A 21,084-nucleotide genomic window follows, 5' to 3' on the forward strand; every position below is an offset into this window, starting at 1 on the left:
AATTCATTTTGGAGGCCTAGCAATACTAATATTATCATCATTATTCTTGGAGCTTTAAGAGGGACCGAATCTGAACCCACATATGGAAAGTAGCATGCGGCATCCAAGAACACTGGGGCAAACAGTTGCTATGGAGTTTTTTTATTCTGGATTATTCACAACACCTACAGTCGAAGCTATATTCAGGGAGTTTAGCACCAGATTGAGTACTGCAGACACTGCCTTGACATTCAGGGAAGAGCTTCTATTTCTGGACGACTAGTGGATGGCTCTAGGTAGCTGCATAATCCCATGGTCTCAGAAAAGGACGTTTTCATTCTACAGAATTCTAGAATCTAGAGTCAGAAGGCTCCTTAGAAATCTCTCCCACCCTTGACCTGCAGCCTAAATGTTCATTTCTTCTTTGCATTTTTATCTCCTACACGTCTGTCTTCTCTTTATATAATGTTTCTCTTTCCCCGAAACGTCTATGAAGCTTCGGAGACAAAAGTCATAGGTTTGCATTTGACATCTACTCTTTGGGTGTCGTTTAGTTTAAAACGCCAAGGCCTTCTGGCATTTGACAATGCTGTGGTTCCCAAAGTGAGGGAAAAACGTAATTGGGACTGCTTGAGAGGAAAGTGAACTTGAGACGACAGCTGGGGTTAAATACAGCAAGTGTCAGGGTTTCCTAACCAGAACCAGAATGTGGAGCGCGTAGCTATCTTTGAGAGTTTCAGGTTCTGACAACAGAAAGCTACAGTAATTATAAAATCCAGGTTGTTTTCCACCCAGTTATGAACTCTATGCCTTGGGTGGGATCCTGAGTCAGAGACAGATCCCAGACGTTCTCCTGGTCAAGGACCGAGCGCGGGGTGGGAAGGTAGGGGTGAGTAGAGAAAAAAAATCTTGAAAGGGAGGGACCCTGCAGAGAAGAGGAGAGCAAGGGGGAGAAGGGAGGAGGAGAGGAGGGAGAGGAGGATTTAAAGCTCAAGGGTCAGACACTGAAACTTCCCTCTGGCTCGGCGCACGGGGAGGAGGGAAGCAGGGAGCGAGGCGTTGCAGTGGAGGTGGGACGAGAAAGAGCGAAGACTTTCTGGGGGTGCTCCTCTGGACCGACGCAGAGGCTTCAGTATCAAGAGCGGGAGGAGGCGGGGGAAGGGGGAGGGGGAGGAAGAAGGAGGAGGAGGAAGGAGGCGTGGAGGAGGAGCCGCCGCCTCCGCGTCAGAGGAGCCTCGCGCTACCCAATGGCTCAGACTCCGGAGTGAGCTGCGAACAGAAGAGCGAAGCCGCGGACAAACGCCGGGGCTGATTTGGAAGCTTTTCATTCTGGGCTGTGCAGGCCAGACGCAACCATGTCGGAGAAGGAAGCCGGGAGCGATGCGGCGTCCAGAGGTGAGCTCGCTCGTTCGCTCGCTTACTTGGCCAGGCAGGGAACGGGGACGGGTAATCTCACCTAGGCTAGCGCTGCCGCAAGGGCACGGGTGGGTGGGAGGGAGGAACGGAGGGGAGCAGCCAGCGGCCGGCCAGCCCTTAGGGGCGTAGTGGGTGGAGCTGGAGAATTGTCAGCATCCCCTTTGGGCTGGAGGCCCCCAGCGTCCGCCCTCCAGGATGTACCCCCTCTCCCCCGTCCTCCTGGTCTCCATCCTTCTATCCAGGTTGAAGGCTTGGAGATAGGGTGGATGGGGATGGGGGGAGCAGCCTAGCTCTAATTCAGGCTGGGGTCCCTGCTAGCGTGGGAAAATGGAACATCCCCCGTTATCCTCCCTCTCTGTCCTGCCAGTTCCCCTGGGCTCTTCCTGGACCCTTGAGGTGGGAGGCGCAGGGAAGGGAGACGCTCGGGCCAGTCTTTGGGTTCTCCAAGCTTTGGGGCTGGGACGGGGGAGCCCGGAGCTGGGAAGCAGAAGCTAGATCTGTCAGGAGTCCCGGCTTGTCACGTGCTCCCTTCCCTTCGGAGGAGACTCTGCAGCAGGGACCGCAGTCCCCCACCCCGCCCCCCTCCTCCCACGCGAGAGCCCAGGGGCTTCCTCGCCATGCGCTTCTCCTCCCTGCCCCTGGCTGCTCCACTCTGCTTTTCCTGACGCCACCGGATTGCACACAGCACATGCGACTCCCAAAGGGAGGCAATGCAGCAGATGCGAAGTGATCCAGGTTGGGGAAAAAAAATTAGGAAGATCCCTCGCACAGTCCCTCACCCCTAAGTCCATTTTGTTCCCACGAGTCCTCCCTGGGTGGGGGCTCGATACCTCTCTGTACACTGGCTCGAATAACCAACCTTTCCCCTACTAGGTGATTTCAGTGGTCCAAGGCAGGTTTCTTATGCACCCTTCACCCACCTTCACCCCCACCCACCCGCACCTCTGGACTCATTAGCCTCCCTGAAGCCATGGGAAGTGTCTAAGGAATTTGCTGGAGAAAAAAAAAACTTATAGTCTCTCCCAGGCATAAAAAGCAGATTGTAGCAAAGTCTAGTTACCCTCAGCCACACATTTTTCTCCAGACTCATCTTTCAGAAGATTAAAAAAGGAGGAGAGAAGGTAGTGCAGAAAGAGGACAGGGTCAAGAAACGTTAGAGGTCTGAATAGTGAAAGAAAAAGTGATTACCCTACATCCCTTTTCATTTCTAACACTTTCCTTCCTTTCCTTTCTCTTTGCCTCACTCTATCTTCCCTCCTCCCTCCATCCTCCCCCGTACCTGTACACTTTGAGTGTACCAGAGGTCTGTCTCCAGATAGGTCTGATCTATTCTGGATGGTTCAGAGATTGTTGCAATGAAGACCCTTTCCTAAATAGTGCTCTAGGTGTGTGTGGTGGGGGAGAGGAGTCCTTGGGGTGGGGGTGGGGCTGTCACTTGTATGTAGCTGGATGCTGGAGGGAACAAAGTGGTTGCTGGACTGCAGTGCTCATTCAGCAAAAGAGGCAGATGGCTTCCATTTTAAAATGATGATATACAGTGGCAGAGATCTCTTCAAATAGTAGATAGAGAGCTAGCCTTAAAGCCAGAAAGAGCTGGATTCAAGGCTCCTGTCTGACACATACTGGCTGTGTTACATTGGACATGTTACTTAGCCTCTCAGAGCTCGCTCAAGATTAAAAATTGCACTGAAGGTGCTCACTTGCATTGGTAAAGGGAGTTCCCTTACCCAGGAGTTCTCTGTAACAATAAGATTTCACAAGTCCCTGTCCCTTAATGAAGAGCACATCTTATTGGGGAGAGTGATCAAAATTGGGGGTTTGGTGGAATATAGAAGCATCTTTTTTTTTAAAACTTACTGTATTCAAAGTGAAAAGTCTTACTTTTTGGAAAGAGTTGGGCAGGGACTAGGATTGGATGCAAATGTATGTGAATGTATTTTTTAAACAGTTTTCAAATGAAGAAACTTCATTGCATGCTTGTCTCTTCTGACTTGACAGAGCTACCAAAATGCAAAGTGACCGACAGTTTTCTTTTTTTTAAAGGGGAGGAAAAAAAAGCAAAACTATCCAGACGCCTCATGGATGGGATAGTGTGTATTTTTATGCAGTTAATTACAAATGTATTACTTTGTAATGATGAAATTAAATGACTATGATTTAAAGAAAATCCAACTAGGAAGTGGTTTTACTTTAAAAGGACGAATGATACCAGTGAAATGACAAATCTCTCAAACTCTCAAATGCTGTCATCTTTCCTATTCTCTCAAGAGCACTCAATCTGTCAGAGAAATAGGAGGCTGAAGGAAATAGATTAATATCCTGGCTTAATGATTGGTTAACAGCAGAGAACACCTTCAATCTATAAATAAAACCTCATGGCAGGCACAAGCTAGCTCACACCTGCCACCCCCAGCCCATTGTTCCTGCAGATGGAAGAGGCAGCACAGCATTGCAGTAGCTGACATGGTAGGAATGGGAGGATCCCAACACCAACTCTGATGAGAAATGGTTTGCATAGAGCAGACTGGGATTTGGTCTGAAGAAGAAACAGCCCAGGAAAACATTTCTTTGCACAGACTGAGTGCTTGTTGCATTGAATTTAGGCAACCCAAAGTGAGTTCCCCAGGGAGTCTTATTACTCTATTTATTCTTCAACCCCAGGTTCAACTAGAAAGTAAGATAGTTGAGTCAATCTACCAAGTTGTGCTTGTCTGAACACCACTAAAGAATTAGTTTGGCAAATTCTCCCTCGACTTCCTTTTGACCAAATGAACTGTTTTTTAGGAGGTTGCATACATACAACCTGAATTTTAACTAAAAAGTTTTCTGCCTTGTCTATAGGCTTCCTTTACAAAAGATGAATATTATAAAGACACTGAAAAATATAAAAGTTAAGATATGCACATAATGATATATAGCCATTATTTCCCCTTGCTTATAATTTTGTAATGAGCAACACAAATTTCATCCATTTTAGAACTCATGTTATCTTATCTGACTGCCTTTAAGGTCTTCAAATCATAAATCTTAGGCTCATAGATCAAGAAAGGATCTCTGAGGCTATTTAGTTAAACCCCCTTATTTTAAAGATTAGGAAACTGAGGCCCAGGAATGGTGACTTGTCCAACATCATACAGGTGGCAAGCATCAGTGGTGGAATTTGAATCCAGATCTTCTTGACTCCAAAGCCAGTATTCTTTCTGCTGGACTAGAGTCAGGAGACGTATATGTCAGAATAAACATAATACCCCCCTAAGCATTTTTTCATATTGTTTAATATCCAGTGGTATTCAAGGAAACTCCTTCCCAAAAGTATCATTTATTGGCTAATCTGATTTCCTAGCACTCTGTGCTCCTTGTATGAACTTCATCCTATTTCAGTTTGTTGAAGTTATTTATGTCTATGATTTCTTTTCTACTAGATTGTAAGTGCCTTAAGGACAGCCTCATGTATTTTTGTATTCCCCCTCAGTACATAGCTCAGTGAGTTCATAGTAAATACTTAAATGCTTATTGAATGAATAGATGAATGTTTGGATGAAACACTGGGTGCTAGAGAAAGGAGCTGGCCATGAACAGAGAAAATGGCTTATAAGATGGCTCTTACAAACCTGGCATCAAGCTGGTATTAGTAATAATGACTTTTAGATTAGAGGCTGTTATGTAACTAGGGCTAGGGTTGAGGGGGTTAAATGGAAGGGGCGGAAAGATAACTATAAATTTTGAGGGCAACAGAAGGGTGAGTTTTCTAGGCAAGGGGTTGGTTCTTCAATGGTAGGTTGAAGTTGGGAGGGAAAGGAAGGGAGATGGGAAAAACCAGGACAATGAGGGAACAAACTGAGTTTGCCTAGGAAAGGGTTGTGCTAAGTGTTGTGAAGAGAATGTAAGCCAACTAAATATTGGATGAGGGATCACACCTCTTCTTCATGTCAATTCAAGTCAACAATGGAAGCAGAAGGGTTACTAAAACTACCCAAATATTGCTAATTATGCCTCTGGTTGTAGGTGTCTGTCTACTCCCTGCCAACCTGTAGCTTAGTTATGTCATTTAGACTTAGAAATATCCAAGGAAACTGGTTTTAGAACTGAGAAATCCAGTTTCCCTTGTATCTTCTGTTCCCACAGTCTATGTTCAATTAGTCAACAAATTTTATTGAGTACTACTGCTACAGAACACTCTTATGCACTTTGAGGGATACAATGCTAAATTAGGAGTCCTTGTCATCAAGGAATCTACAGAATAGTTGGGGAGGACCATACACCCTACTTTGAAAAGTTGAGCAATAATTCAAGGAAATATCTGAGATGTACGCAGTGAATAGTTTTTAGAGAAGGAAAGTATTGTTCTGGCCAGGTTGGGTATATTTAGAATCATTGATTTAGAACAAGAAGAGACTTTAGGGATCACCCAGAATAACCCACTATTTAACAGATGAATAAACTAAGCCTTGGGACTTGTCCCAAGGTCACATAGGCAGGAAGTTGCAGAATTAGGATACAAATTTAGGTTCCCTGAATTCAGTTCCAGTGTTCTTTCTAATTCACAGAGAAGGTGTAATTTGAACTGAGATTTAAAGACATGAGAAGGTTTGAATTGGGAATAGTGAGGGAAGATGGACATTTTAGATAGTGGAAACAACATGATCATTGGAGTTGAGGATGAGCAAAACACAGTCTAGGGAAAGTGGATTCAACTGCCTTACTGGAGTAAAGGGTCCATGCAGGATGGTAGTTGAAGATAAGGTTAGAAAAATAGATGATGGTGCTCTTGAAAATCAGAAATAGGAGTCTAGACTATATCCTGCAGTCATTGGGCAGCCATTGAAGGTTGCTATGCAAAGAAGTGACATGATGTAAGCAATATTTTAGGAAGCTTATTTAGTGATGGTGTGTAGGGGAAGGAGTCAGAGCATCTAGTTAGGAGTCTTCTCTGGGTGTAAGATTAAGAGCTTAGATGAAGATGAAGTGAGAATGAAAAGAAAAAGATGAACATAGTGGACATTAAGAAGGAGTAGACAAAATTTGTATATATTGTCTATGTGAAAGGAATAAAAAGAAGATTAAATAAGATTGTGAGCCTGACTGACTGAGAAAGTGGTGGTGCCATTGAGTGAAATATGGGTGGTAGGAAGGAAAGCCAGTTATGGAGAAAGATAATGTGTTCCATGTCAGACATGTTAAATTTGAATTGACTCCTGGATACCCAGCTAGAAAGGTCCTGCAAGCAGTCAGAGATGCAGAACTGGAGCAAGGTCTGGACTCAAGATTGGATCGTCATTAATGTAAGTAGGATAGAAAAAAGTCATGATAAGGGCTCTTCGTGAGAGTGTATCACGAGAACAGCAGAGGAGAGAAGAATGAACCCACAATGAAGGGGATGAAAGGAACCACTGGGACATTTTCAGAACTTGCATTCATCTGGGGCCATGTTTCAGCCCATTAGGATTCTTCATTCATCCATTAGTGACCTGAAGCCTAACTCCTGGCCACTCAAATGTTCTGAAGCTACATCACCACTTGTGTCAGGGAGAAATGACAGACTCTAGACTATGGCCAACACAGCCTGTAATTTCTGTGAATGCAGGCACTCAGGAATTGATATTATTTAAAGCAAAGAATAGCTGTGGTGCTAAGAAGAAAAAAAAAAGGAAATGTGTTCCAGTAATCCTTTAGGAGATGCTACTTTGATTCAAAACGTACTTGAGTGAAAACTTCAAATCTAGTAAAGCAAAATGTACCCTTCATTTATTAAAGCTGCAAATAATTAAGATCACAGGGTTGAGTAAGTAGGTCTTAATGAATTAATGTCATAGCTGAGTGTTCATTCCAAGTGTGATCTTAATATGCTAGTGATTATGCTAGTAGTTCAGTTTACAGGTTGGAGGGTGGAGGATGAAAAAAGGCAGTTGAGAACAAGGTTTAGAAATAAAACTGATCATATTGAGATGTGTATGGCTCTTTCATATTGTTTCTACAAACTCCTTCAATTCCTTGATTTAGAAAATCATAGAATTTCAAATTCGGAAGGGATCTCAGAGGCTATCCAGTTCAACTCATACCTTCTTGTTTGAATACCCTCTGTACTATCCTCAAGTAGTTATCTCCTTCCTTTGAAGACTTCTAGTGAGAAGCGACCCATCACTTCCTGAGGTAGCTATGCCACTTTTGAAAAGATCATAATTATTAGCATTTATTTCATTATATCTAGCTGAAATCTGTTTTTCTTCAATTTCTGTCCCTTGCAGAACAAGCCTAATCCCTCTTCTCTGTGACAGCCCTTTAAATACTTGAAGATATTTTCCTCACCCCACCTAAGTTTTCCTTCTTTAGGTTAAATAATCCTCAGTTCCTCTAACTGTTATTTATTTAACATAATCTTGAGGTCCTTCACCATTCTATTTACCTTTCTCTAGGTGCACTCCACTTTGTCTTTATTCCTCCTAAAATGAGGTGCCCAGACCAAAACACAGCACTCCAGATTCAGTCTGACCCAGATTTATGATCATCTATTGTGTTATGGACACTTTGACCTTCAGTGTAGCCTAAGATCCCTTTAGCCATTTTGGCTGCCATGTAGAATTACTGACTTAAATTGAGCTTACTATTCCCCCAAACTCCCAGGTCTTTTTCATGTGAATTGCTGCCTAATCATGCCTCCCTCATATTTGTGAAGTTGATTTTTTTGAACCTAGAGTATAGGACTTTCTATTTGTTTCTTCTATTTTTTCATGTTATAAGGTTTAACCCAAAGCTCTAGCCTGTTGTCTTATTTCTGGATTCTGACTGTCATCCAGTATTGATTGCCCCTCCCAACTATACATCATATGCAAATTTGATAAGCACACCATCTATGACTTCATTGAAGTCATGGATAAAAATGTTGAACAACACAGCACAGGTTCAAAGATATATGAACTCAATAAAGAAATATTTAGATGCATTTAAATTAATTACCCAAAAATATAATTATTCAGATAATTGGAAATCCTACATTTGTATGAATTATCCAGATAACTTTTATCATCTGGATTAATTTGCATTGCCACTCAGATTCACTAGGGTAATTCCCAATTCTGTTGAATTTGTACCAGTCCACATTCATATATGGCTTTGGTTTTGTTTCTTTGAGACAGTGCGGGTATTGGACAGTTTCTTCTCTTTCTTCTCTCATGTCCTTGTCTGGAGTCTGCTTAATTATAGGATCCCAGAAGATAGTATGGATAATTTACTTGGATTAGTACTCCTAAAAAAGAGGACGTGATAGCTAAAGACTCACTCTGTCATTTTCAAATGAATATCATAGAATCTCTGCTACCCCTGTTGAGGGCAGAAGTGAGCAGAGATGGAAGAGGACAGTATTTCAGCCAAAGGCAACTGAATGATTAGCATTGTGAAGTTAGAAAAAGAAGGTGAATTCAAGGAACAGCGTGTGGAACAGGAGTGGAAGACATTGTAGTAAGAAATAAATATAGAAAGGTTGGCAGGAGGCATACTGCAGAAGAATTCAGCTTAGGGCCTATCAAAAGACACATGCAAGAGTGGCCTCTGATCACCAGTGGTTTCACAATGGCCCTCAGGTTGATGTGGTACAGTATTGATGGTTTTTATATAATGCAGTCATGCTTTTTCTGATATCAACAATTTACACTTAAATTAAATTAAATTTGACATTTAATACAGTGCAGGTGTCACCTCATTAGAGGCTAACTAGAAGTACTTCCAGGCTTTTCATAAGTTCTGTTGGGTTTTTTGTTTTTATTGTTTGCTTTTGCAGTGCTAACTGCAAAGAGTTAGGATGTGGAGATTTTGTTCACCCAGCTGAACCAAGGTCTGCCCCCTGCAAAAAAAATGAAAAGAATCTCTTGACCTTTGCCATCCTAAGAAAGGTTTGACCATTAGTAGGATCTGTCTAATAGCCTAGAATAAAGGAGAGGAGTGCTGACAGTTAAAGATTCCGCACCACCAAAAACACAAAACACTTGCCATTCCTTGGTTTTTAAGTAGACAATTGTTAGTTGTCAAGTTGGCCTTAAAAACCATCAACTTTGGGTTACTGAATTGGAGAAGACTGTTTCCATTGTTAAGATAGTCTTCTTTGCCTTAGGTAAACATCTGATCGGTTCATAGGCTGGAAGGGACCTTACAGGTCATCTATTCTATCACCCTTACTTTACAGAGGAGCAAACTGAAACCCTGAGTAGGGAAAGAGAAGTCATTTATTTATAGTGCCACAGATGATTTGAACCTAAATTTCCTGCCTCCAGGCCCAGGGCTCCTCCTAAGTGATTTAGGCTCTTCCTTCTCTCTTTAAGCCTGTCTGCCCCTGGCCATTTCATTGTCTATTGATTCTACTTCCAGATAATGAGGAGATGAAATGCAAACTAATTAGTTTTTCATTTTTGGTTAAACTATGGTTGGTGGCAAAGGAATTTGGAAGTAGAATCTAAAGTGCATTTAAAAAAATTCTTTGCGGATTTCAATTGTCCCTGCTATTTCTGTCTCCCATAATAACAGACATAGAGTTATGATGATCAAATCAAATAATGTACATAAAACACTTGAAAAACATTGAAGTGCTGAGCAATTATTAGTTGACTACATTCATGATGCTGGTTCAAATCAGTCGTTAAATAGACACTCAATAAATGCTTAATTAGTAAGTTCTGGGGATAAAAAGACAAAGTACAAAACAGTGCCTGGCCTCAAGGGGCTCAACATGCATATAAATAAATAAATACAAAAAAACAGTTATGTCTCAAAAGTCTTAGTGCAATTTTAAGTTGCTAAAGACTTTTTTTGGGGGGGAACTTTTTGGGAACCCTTTATACAAAAGCAAGTAAAAGATAATTTGGGGGTGAGTCAAAGCTTGAGCACCCAGAGAATCAGAAAGGCCTCATGTAGGAAGTGGTGCTTGGGTTGAGCTTTGCATTGAGCTAGGGATTCTAAGAAGTGGAAATGAGGGTGCACATTTCAGGCACGTGCAAAGACGCCCAGGCAGGAGACTGATCACCAAATTGATACTTCAGCTATAACAGAGCATGTGAAGGCTAGTAGTGTATAAAAGGCCTAGACAGATTGTCTGGAGCCGGAGTGTGAAGGGTTCTTAAAATGCTAAGCATGGTTTGTATTAAAGGTAATATAGAACCACTGGTACTTTGTGAGTAGGAGAGACAGATCTATGCGTGCTAATATTCTTTTGTACATGCCGAGAAGGCAAGGATCATATCTAATATACTTGTTTGCACCCAAATAAGAATGAATCTTCTAGGATCTCAGGCCTAGATCTTTTGTGAGAAAGACTTGAAAAAAATACACCATTAAGTAATACTGAGAAGTGGGAATCACCATATGTCAATAGATTGAATCGGAATCTGCCTGTTGGGTTTGTGGGATTGTGGATAATTGGGGTTTGGGAGAGGTTGTATGTGGATGCTTTTGCAAATTTTTTAAAAAGGTGAGGTTTTTGTTTATTATGCTAATAAATGTATCTAACTTGGGGAGAGAGATGAAGGGAATTAGAGATGGCAACATGATCGCTTAGCATCCTAAAAACTTGATTGAAGGATGGCTTTATTTTACTATTTGGGTTTATTTGGGCACTTCTTTGTACTTTGTCAAGGCTCTGAGCTGGATTTTGTAACTTGGTCAATCATAAGTTTTTAAATATATATGTGTGTGTATATATAACTTTTATATAATACAAACATAAAATCATATATACATACAGATGACATATACATATATACAGTATATACACATATAAATTATATGTTTATGTGTTTCAATCAGCAAATAGTCATAGGGTTTTCAAAGACTTGTTTGTTTTTTGACAGTAGCCTTGGGGGGAACTGGATCTCTACCAGTACAGGTTGGTACTTTCTGGTATTAGGAAGTTGCCTAGAACCCAGAGGGTTTAAGGGACATCCCTAGAGTCATATAGTCAGTAGGTGTCAGAGGTAGTACTTGAATCATGTCCTTCTGGCTTTGAGGCTAGCTAGCGCTCTGTCCACTATAAATCAATATGTCAATAATCTGTCATTTCTTTGGATGAACTCCCATTGTGGGAATTCCCTTCCACTAAAGTGGAAGCTTCTCTGTAACTAGTCTAAATTCATACACCTAGTTTCAGAGGATTTAAACGAAGGTATTACTCATCCCAAATCTAGCTCTTTATCCACCAAACCATGCTTCCTGGGTTAATCACAGAGTTTTCAAAGTTTTATTGAGACAGCTTAATGATAATATACATTGATAGATCACTTACCTGTGTGCGAGGTACTAGGCATTCATCAGTGGGTAGCTAGGTGGCACAGTAGGTAGAAGCCCTGGGACTGGAGTCAGGAAGAACTGAGTTCAAATTTGGCCTCATATACTTATTAGAGTATGACCCTGGGCAAGTCAATTCACCCTGTTTGCCTCAGTTTCCTCATATGTAAAATGAACTGAAGAAGGAAATGGCAGATCACTCCAGTATGTTTGCCAAGAAAACCTCAAATAGGGTCATGAAGATTCAGACATGACTGAACAACAACAGCAAATGCATTCATCATCTTCTCTGAGCATTACAACAACCTTGTGAAGTAAGCACTGTATACAGGTTTAAGTATCCCCATTTTACAGATGAGAAAATTGAGGCTCAGAAAGATTATATTACTTGTCCATGGTTACACACTAATTAAGTGTCATAGGTGAGCTGATAACTAAACTTAGGGTGCCACAAATTCCAAGTCTAAGCCTCTACTATCCAAGATTAGGAATGCTCTAGATGTCTCTCTCCCCTTCCTCCCCAGCCCAGGGCATTTATCCCCCAATATAAATCCCATAGAATCATAAACTAAATAGATAAGTTAGAAGTCATATAGAAGCAGCATCATATCACAGGAAGGGCTTCCCTCCTGGTTGTTCAGGGTCTGTCTCAATAGTGAAATGGACCAGTCATTTATTTCTTTGGACAGCTCTAATTGCTAGAAATTATATTGAGTCTTATATTGAGCTGAATTCTGCCTCCCTGTAACTTTGATTAATTTCTCTTGTGTCTTCCATCTGTAGCTATAAAGAGTATGTCTCATTCCTCTTCCTCACTTGGGCAGCCCTTAACTAGCTGAACACAATGATCATGGCCCTGCCTCAGTTTCTTCTTTTCCAAGCCAATCATCTCCAGTTTCTTCAGACATTGCTTACAGTGTGATTTTTATCTTTCAGAACAGTGTTCTCTGAATTTCTTCCGTGTAAGATATCATTTCCAGCTCTGCCACATCTGCTCATACTTCCTGCCTTTAAAGTGAAATGAGGTCTTGGTGCAGCTGTAGAACATTGAATGTTTGCCAGACATTTATTGTGTATTTCTCATCAGGGAACCTCTAAATCCAGCTGAAGCTTGAACCTTCATCCTACATCTCCTTCTTGTCCTTTTCTCATAGTCATAAAATCCTCAAGTGGGATGATAACTGCAGAGATCATGTTGGGCATTCTCTGCCCAGAAAGATAAGTATCAAGCCCATCTTCAAGACATCTTCATTTAAAGAGACTCTTTAGTTCGCCTTACCCCATTTCAGGCTTGGAAAAAATTTCTTCATATTTGCTGTAGTTTATCCAGTTACCCTAAGTTCAGTTTCTTCAAGAGTTACAAAATTTTCTTTAACTATCTCTCACCCATAAGGATTTAGTCTCGTTTCAATCTTATTAGGAACTTAAGAGAGGTGATTACTTTATTATCCTTTACTAGGATTTCCTAATACTAATGAAAATCTACCCCTCAGAAGGTACTTACGTGATTTTATTAATATATACAAATATGCATATGCGTATACATACATATGTACATATTCATGTGTTGTCTTCCCTGATGTAATATGAGCTCTTTGATGGTGGGGTCTCTTTTTACCTTTTTTGTTCACTTAGCACAGTTTATGGAACGTAGTAAGCACTTAATTAAATTCTTGTGGACTGATTGACTGTGATTCATATTCTGTGGCCTCCTTATAGTCTCCTCCTTTTTCTCCTCCTCCTCCTTCTTCTCCTTCTTCTTCTTTCTCTGCTTCTCCATCTCTTCTTCCTCTTTCTCTTCTTCCCTCTCTTTCTCTTCCTCCTCCTCCTCCTCTTTCACAGGCTTGCCCTGCCTAAGATAGTTAACACTTTATCGACATGCTGATTCATATTCTCCAAATTGGTTTGAAAGTTACTGTTTGAAAATGCAGCTTGTAATAGAGTCACGGCACATGTAAGGCACCACAGAGGCCATAGTGCTAGTCTAACCTCTCAATTTAAAAATCAAGAAACCGAGGCCCAGAAAGATGTGATTTGCTAATTTTTTAAACTTTTTTTTTAACGCTAGTATTTATATAGCATTTTTAAGGTTTGCAGAGTGCTGTACATAGGAAAGAAAGAAGAAATGAAGGAAGGAAGGAAAAGAAGAAGGAGGGAAAGAAAGGAGGAAGGAGAGAGGAGAGAAGGAAAGGATAGGGAGGGAGGAGGGAATGAAGAATAAAGGAAGGGAGAATAGAAGTGAAGAAAAAAGGTGAGGAATGGGGAGGAAAGAGTATAGAGAGGAGGGAGAGAGGGGAAACGGAGGGAAGGAAAGTAAGAGGAAAGGATCTCTTATGTTATATTCATTATGTGCTAGGCACTGTGCTTAGAACTTTACAAATATCATTTTATTTAATCCTCACAACAACCCTATGAGGTATATACTATTATCCCCATTTACAGAAGAGGTAAGTGAGGCTGAGAGAGGTTAAGTGACTTACCCAGGGTCACACAGGTCATAAGGGTCTGAGGCAGTGTTTGTACACAGCCTCCCCTGACTCTAAGTATAACACTCTATCCACTGCACGAGCTGCTACTTAGAGGTTGTATAACTAGGATCAGAACCCAGCTCTCCTGATTCCCAGGGCATTGTTCTTCCCACCGCCCGAGACTGTCTCTTCTTTATCATTCATGAAGCTGGATTTGTGTTTCCTTTCCTTTCCTTTGAATTGGTTGCCACAGTGGTTCTTATTTCCTGTATCCTGGTACATGGTAAAATGTCTATTTTTAAAATGACAATAATAGTATCAGAGTAATTTTTATGTTTTTTATGGTAAGTATAAAATCACATGCATGTTCTTTTTCTGTCATTCATAATGAAAGAAAATGTTCCTCTTGCACCCAAACTTCATGGTATCTCAGGGTATCTTTTAATCTTCCACTGAGATCACAGCCATATGCAGAGCCTTCCAGTGTGAATGAAGTAGCTTCATTGTGGAGTTTTCCCATAACTTATGCTCTGGTGTGTCCAGACAGTTACCAATTTATTAATTTGAAATGAATGTTATTATTGTTAGGTCATCTACATACACAATCATGCTTGGGAAAATTTGCACTAATTGGGTAGGGGGAAAGGAAACAAGAATTTTTTAAACACCTACTATGGGCCAGACTCTTTACAAATTTTATCTGGGGTTTTAGAAGTAGTTATGGAGCAAATATAAATATAAGTAACTTAAGAAAAATATATTTAGCCAGAACCAGATCATCCCCAAATAGGATGATACCCTCAAATTTGTCTTTATGGTGTTGTTATTGTATAAATCAGGGGTGGGGAACTTGTGTCCTTGAGACCACATATGACCTTCTAGATCCTTAAGTGCTACTCAGTCAAAAGGCCACACTTAAGGATCTAGAAGTCTACATATGGCCTCAAGGACATAGGTTCTCCACCCCTGGAAATTATTCTCCTTGTTTTGCTTACTTCACTCTGAATCAATTCATTCAAGTCTTTGCAGGTTTTTGTGAAGCAGTCCCTTTCATTGTTTCAACTTGCACACTGGTATTCCATTACAGTCATATGCTATAATTTGTTCACCATTTCCTAATTGAGGGCTGCCTCCCTTACCTCCTTAGTCTCCCCTCTTTGCCACTGCAAAAAAGAACTGCTATAACTATTTCTGTATGTATGGATCTTTTCCCTCTGTGTTTGGGCTTTAAGCCTAGTAATAGTATTGCTGGGTTAAAGAGTATGTGTAATTTAATAATTTTTAAAATACCCTCAAATACGGGTGATCCAAAATGGAATAAATAGGCTGCTTCATTAAGTAGTGAGTTCTCCATCCTTGGATGTGTTCAAGCAGAGGGTGGATCACCACTTGTTAGAAATGCTATAAAAAGTATTCATGCATTAGGCAGAGTGTTAGATAAGCTGACCTTTCAGTTCCTAGGTCCCTTTCAACTTTCTGAGTTACCAATATCTGTGGATGCTCCAGAGTGGTTATAGCCCTGTTTATCCAATATGTCACATTTCCATCAGTCTCAGAGTATAGCAAGATGTGCATTTTACTAACAAAATAATGAAAAATAAAGCTTCAAGATAAATTATGTCTACAACTAAATAACTGAAGACTTTTTTAGTAGGTGACTAATTAGAGCATGGTCAGCTGGTGTGATTGTGTAAGTGTGTGTGTATGTGAATGTGCATGCACTCAGTGGATGCCATGGGTTAAATGCTGTTTTCATGCCTTCCCCAGAGCAAAAAAAATTTTGCTATTATAATATTTTGATCGTTGGACATAACCTCTCCCTCCAACCCCCAACCCACCATGTACACACCCTTTCCATAGGTAAGTTCCCTCCAGTCCTCCAACAGGAAATATTTTCCATTGCTTTCTCAGTCTGCTAGTAATAAATTCCAAATTCAATTCAGTTAAGCCTTTATTAAGTGCCAGCTATGTGCAGAACCCAGGGGTTGGGCAGGGGGGTGGGGAATGCAGTGATGAATAAGAAACGCTGCTCTCAAGGAGTTGACATTCTAGCAGAACTGATAGTCAGTGAAGACATTATCTTGTACAAGGGCTGACAGGAAGTCAGTGTGAAGTTGTCTGGCCTGTGTAGCTCTTTGGTAACTTGTTTTTGTTAGGCAGGACAGGAAATAAACCCTGTTCTTCCAAACTGGAGATTGCATCAGTGCTCTTTGAAAATGAGAGCGGCTTGTATTCACTTTGGATTACGGCTGTATCTATACAAACATGAAGTGGGGGACTGAGGGGGGGAAATGCCAACACATTTTTCTCTGATTTTTCCTCTTTCTTCACCCTCTTTCACTCTTGAATTCCTTCTTATCCTTTAAAGCCTCTAGTAAGCCTTCTCTTAGGCAGCTAGGTGGTTCAGTGAATAGAGCCCTGGGCCTGGAGTCAGGAAGACTTGAGTTCAGATCCAGCCTTAGACACTGACTAGCTTGGCAAGTCACTAAACCCTCTTTGCCTCAGTTTCCTCATCTGTAAAATGAACTGGAGAAGGAAATGGCAAACCACTCTAGTATCTCTGCCAAGAAAACCCCAAATGGGGTCACAAAGAGTAAGACACAACTGAACAACAGCAAAGCCTTCTCTTACCCACTTTTCTCCTTAGATCTGACAGCATTTTATTTGGCCCCTTCCTCAACCACTTCTCATTTGTCATAGTTATCTGTCTTTGTATCTCAAACCCTACTAGATCCGAAGCTACGTAAAGGCGGGAATCATATCTTATCTAAACTTAGTATCTGGAACAATGTACATTCTAAGATTTGGTATGTGTTTGTTGAATGAATAAATGAAGGAAGGAATAAAAAGTTGGGGCAAAGGACTATTTTGCCCCTGACTCACTAGATCATGGTCTTGGTTTAAATAAGTCTTCTTTTTTGGTAGATGAGCTATGCTCTTTTGTACAAGTTATCAAGCAGAAGAGCTAGTCTTATGATTTAACAGGGTAGGTGATTGCCATCATGATGTAATTTGATGAGTGGATAATTGAGAGAGTAGGGATGTAGGAGGGGGAAATCATACCATTCAGAAATTTCTCCCTTGCCCACATGAACTTAGAGGATAGTCATTCATTTAAGATTTTACATCCCTTTGGGTGAAATGTTGCGTCTTCCTAGTGTTTAAAGCTAGAAAAGACTTTAGACTTCAGTCCCGTGGTTCTCAAAGTGTAGTCTGCCCACCCCCAGGAGTCCCCAAGACCCATTCAAGAGATCTGGGAGGTCAAAACTATTTCATTATAGCACTTTAATATTATTTGTCTATTAAAATGCTCCTCAATTTCCCAAACACATGTCTGTGTGAAGCCGGATTTCCTTTGTATATTTCAGCCAAAACAACATACCACAACAGAGTGAATGCAGAAGTAGATATGAGAATCCAGCTGTCTTCAATTAAGCCAGGCATTAAAGACATTTGTAAAAATGTGTAAGAATCTCACTTTTCTTACCAAATTTTTTTTGTTTCAGAAAATAGTTATTTTTCATAAATTTTAACATGTTTTGGGTTTATTATTGTTATTTTAAAATAAATTAATAATTATTTTAAATGTTTTAGTTTCTAATATGGCAAAACATATTTATGTATATTACATATACAACACACATATATTATTATGTTATACATATTCTATATCCCTTATAAAAGTTCTTTGGGAGCCTGAATAATTTTTAAGAGTATAAAAGGATCCTGAGACCAAGAAGTCTGAGAATCATGCATCTATTCTAACCCCCTCGTTTAAGAGATAACGACCCCAAAAGGTTCAGAGTAGCAAGTAGCAGAAAGGTCCAGATTACCAAGTAGTAGAGCCATACTTGAATCTGGTTCCTTTGACTTTAGATTCAGTGTTCTTTCCATCATCATGAGCTCTTTACCTGGGGTCTGTTAACTTCAGAGGGGGGAAAAATACATGTTGTTTCAATATAATTGCTTTCCTTTGTAATCCCATGTAATTTATTTTATACATTGAAAAACGTTTTTCTAAGAAGGGGTCCATACCAGGTTTAACCAGATTGCTAAGGAGTCCATACCAGGAAAAAGAAATGCCCTATACCATTGGTGTGCTCTTTAAAAGTGAAAATACAATGAGAGGGGGAAACATTGGTGTGAAACAGTCTTAATGTGAAATGGAATCCTAGAGGAAACAAAGGTGGAAAAGGGCCCTGGAGATCTACTCTTCTCATTTCAGAGGAGAAAACCTAGAAACAAAAAGCTGAAGTGTTTACCCAGAGGGGCAGGATTAGAAACTGAGACAGTCAGACTTCCTTTCACCCATTGCAGTGCATGTTTTATCAGACTACTCTCCTAGCTGAGATCGTCTTGGCACTAAGGGAATAGAATAATTTTACTGGGAAGAGGGGAAGGTGAGGATGGGTATTGGGGTGGGAGTTTGGGAGGCAGTGACTAGACATTACCTGGGAACAGTAAACATAAATAAGGGACCAAAGAGGTGGGGGTGCTCTGGGCAGCCTGAGCTGCCAGGTTAGGAAGATTTGTTACAATAGGATAGATGAGAGGGCATCAGTTACTAACTAGCTCTACTAAATGCCTACTGTGTGCCAAGCACTGTGCAGTCTCTCACATTTTTACCTGGGGTGGGCCCCACTGCCTCACCACATCTTTGCAAATAATTATCCAGAATAATTAGTTAAAATAGAAAGAAGGCATTGAAACCCACTCCGCCCCCCATTTTCTGCAACTCTTTCTGGGCACAAAACTCCTTAATTATGGGCTTAGGTACTTAGCATATTAGACCATTAGGTGGTCCAGTGGATAGAGTGCAGGGCATGGAGCCAGGAAGACTCATCTCCCTGAGCACAAATCTGGCCTCAGACACTAGCTGTACGACCCTGGGCAAGTCACTTAACCCTGCTTGCCTCAGTTTCTTCATCTGTAAAATAAGCTGGAGAAAGATATGGCAAACCACTCCACTGTCTTTGCCAAGAAAACCCCAAATGGGGTCATGAAGAGTCAGACAGGAATAAAATGACTGGACAGCAATGAACACTTGGCATGTCTTAGAAAGAGGAAGGGTGGTATGCCATGTTCAGCGTTAAGCAAGAGTATGGGTTTAAGCTAGCAGTTATGTTTGTCATTTTTCTAAATGACAATGTTTGTCAAATTGGAAGGGGCGTTGGAAATGATCACCCCCAACTTCCTCATTTTATAGATGCAGAATCTGAGGCTTCAGAGAGTTTGTGATATCTAAAATCCCACAGCTAGTGAACAATATAGTTCGTGCTGTGCTACATGCTGTGCCCACCCCCATCCCCACCCCAGAAAAAAATATTACTATTATAATATTTTGATCATTGGAAATAACCTCTCCCCTCCCCCCCCAATTTGGTAAGAGCTTTCCAAAATGTAGCCTCTTTCCCTCCAGTTACGAGAGGCCCTTTCAGGGAGGGCATGAAGCAGTGGCCAAAATTATTGGAGGTTTTCCAAATACAGTTCCAACATAAATATGTAGACTTTTTTTTTAAGTAGAAACAAAGTGTAGATCAAAGGCAACAAAAGCAAAACTAACACAGGGAATTTGCTCTGACAAGAGGGGGATAGGAGAAAGGGAACAGGGGATCCTGAGCAGGCAGCCAAGGAAAGATTGATCCCTCTCCACTCCTCCTCCATCTTCTCCCCAACACACACACACACACACACACACACACACACACACACACACACACACACACTATTTGTCTCCTCCTGTTGTTTTCTGCAGGGCTTTTGGCCCCAGGGCAACACTTCACTTCAACCCTGCTACTAAGTACCCAGGGTATCCTGGTGAGGTGGCTTAGGAGGGCCTACCGGCCACTATCTTTTCCCCCTTCACTGAACTTTGGGAGGCATTGTGATATAATGGAAAATGTTAAATTTGGAATCAGAGGACCAACATTCACATCCTGATTCTGCCATTTACTGTCAATGTGTGACATTGGACAAGCCACTTAATCTCTAGGACATTTAGTTTCCTAAAACGTAAAATTAAGAGGCTGGGGCACTTTGGTGTAATGGGAAAAATGCTGGACTTGGAACTCCAATTTTCTCGTCTATAAAATGGAGGAGGGAGATGACCCTCTGAAGTCTCTTCCAGTTCAAATTTATGATCTGTAACTAGATGACCTTGAAGGTTTCTTCCATCTTTAAATCTATCACACCATGATTTTGTGACAGTGAATGCAGCACAGCAATTATTATTTTATGCATCATTTTGTTGCTTAATACTTGTTTGTTTTTGTGACTGTGTAAACATTTAAAAAAATTTATTTGAATAAAATTCAAATTAAGAAAAGTATTTTTGTAGATTGTTTTATGATAAATGAGAATGTGTGACTTTTTTTGGGGGGTGGCAAAAAGAATATTGGTATATAGAGTTTGGAAACTACTGCGTCACCAGGCCTTTATCAAGTCCTTTTCTGTTGTTCATTTAAATGTAAAATCCATGAAGGTAGGTAGTCACCCCATTTCTTAGTCATGCCGTCTAGTTCCATGGATATGGTTGTTCCATAAGTATTTCATTTAGCATTTATTAAGCACTTACTGTATGTTAGGCAGTTGATCAGAAAAGGGGCAGGTGACTTAGTGGATAGAAAGACAACCACTCACTCAGAAATACCTGGATCCAACTTCAAGTCGAGTTTGCTTCTAAATCCCTTAGGTGACTCTCTGAGACTCTACGTTGCAGAATAGTTGCTAATGTGCATTATAGAATTCTTAACTAGGAATTCCTTACCCCAGTGAAATCAGTAACTTAAAGTAATGGTAAAAATAAGTGGTAGCAACAACAATGACCCAATGACAATGACGATGATGATGATGATGCCAGAAATTATACTTGGCAATTGGGGATACAAAGATAAATATGAAAAAAAATACCTATCCTCAAGATGCTTACATTTATTAGGGAATACAATTTCACAAT

The 21,084-nt window shown here is 40.8% G+C and overlaps 1 protein-coding gene across 1 annotated transcript in view; it reads left to right on the forward strand.

Moving 5' to 3' along the window:
- Positions 1 to 1,195: 1,195 nt before the first annotated feature.
- The window catches only part of HSPA12A (heat shock protein family A (Hsp70) member 12A), a 98,292-nt gene continuing 78,403 nt past the window's right edge, over positions 1,196 to 21,084 (forward strand). Inside the window, exon 1 of the mRNA XM_020988165.1 lies at positions 1,196 to 1,374. Within this exon, the coding sequence (XP_020843824.1) occupies positions 1,335 to 1,374 (40 nt within the window). The 5' untranslated portion in view covers positions 1,196 to 1,334. The remainder of the gene's footprint in view (positions 1,375 to 21,084) is intronic.

Source organism: Phascolarctos cinereus, unplaced genomic scaffold, assembly GCF_003287225.1.
Source record: "Phascolarctos cinereus isolate Bilbo 61053 unplaced genomic scaffold, phaCin_HiC Scaffold_3;HRSCAF=262, whole genome shotgun sequence".
NCBI classification, from domain to species: domain Eukaryota; kingdom Metazoa; phylum Chordata; class Mammalia; order Diprotodontia; family Phascolarctidae; genus Phascolarctos; species Phascolarctos cinereus.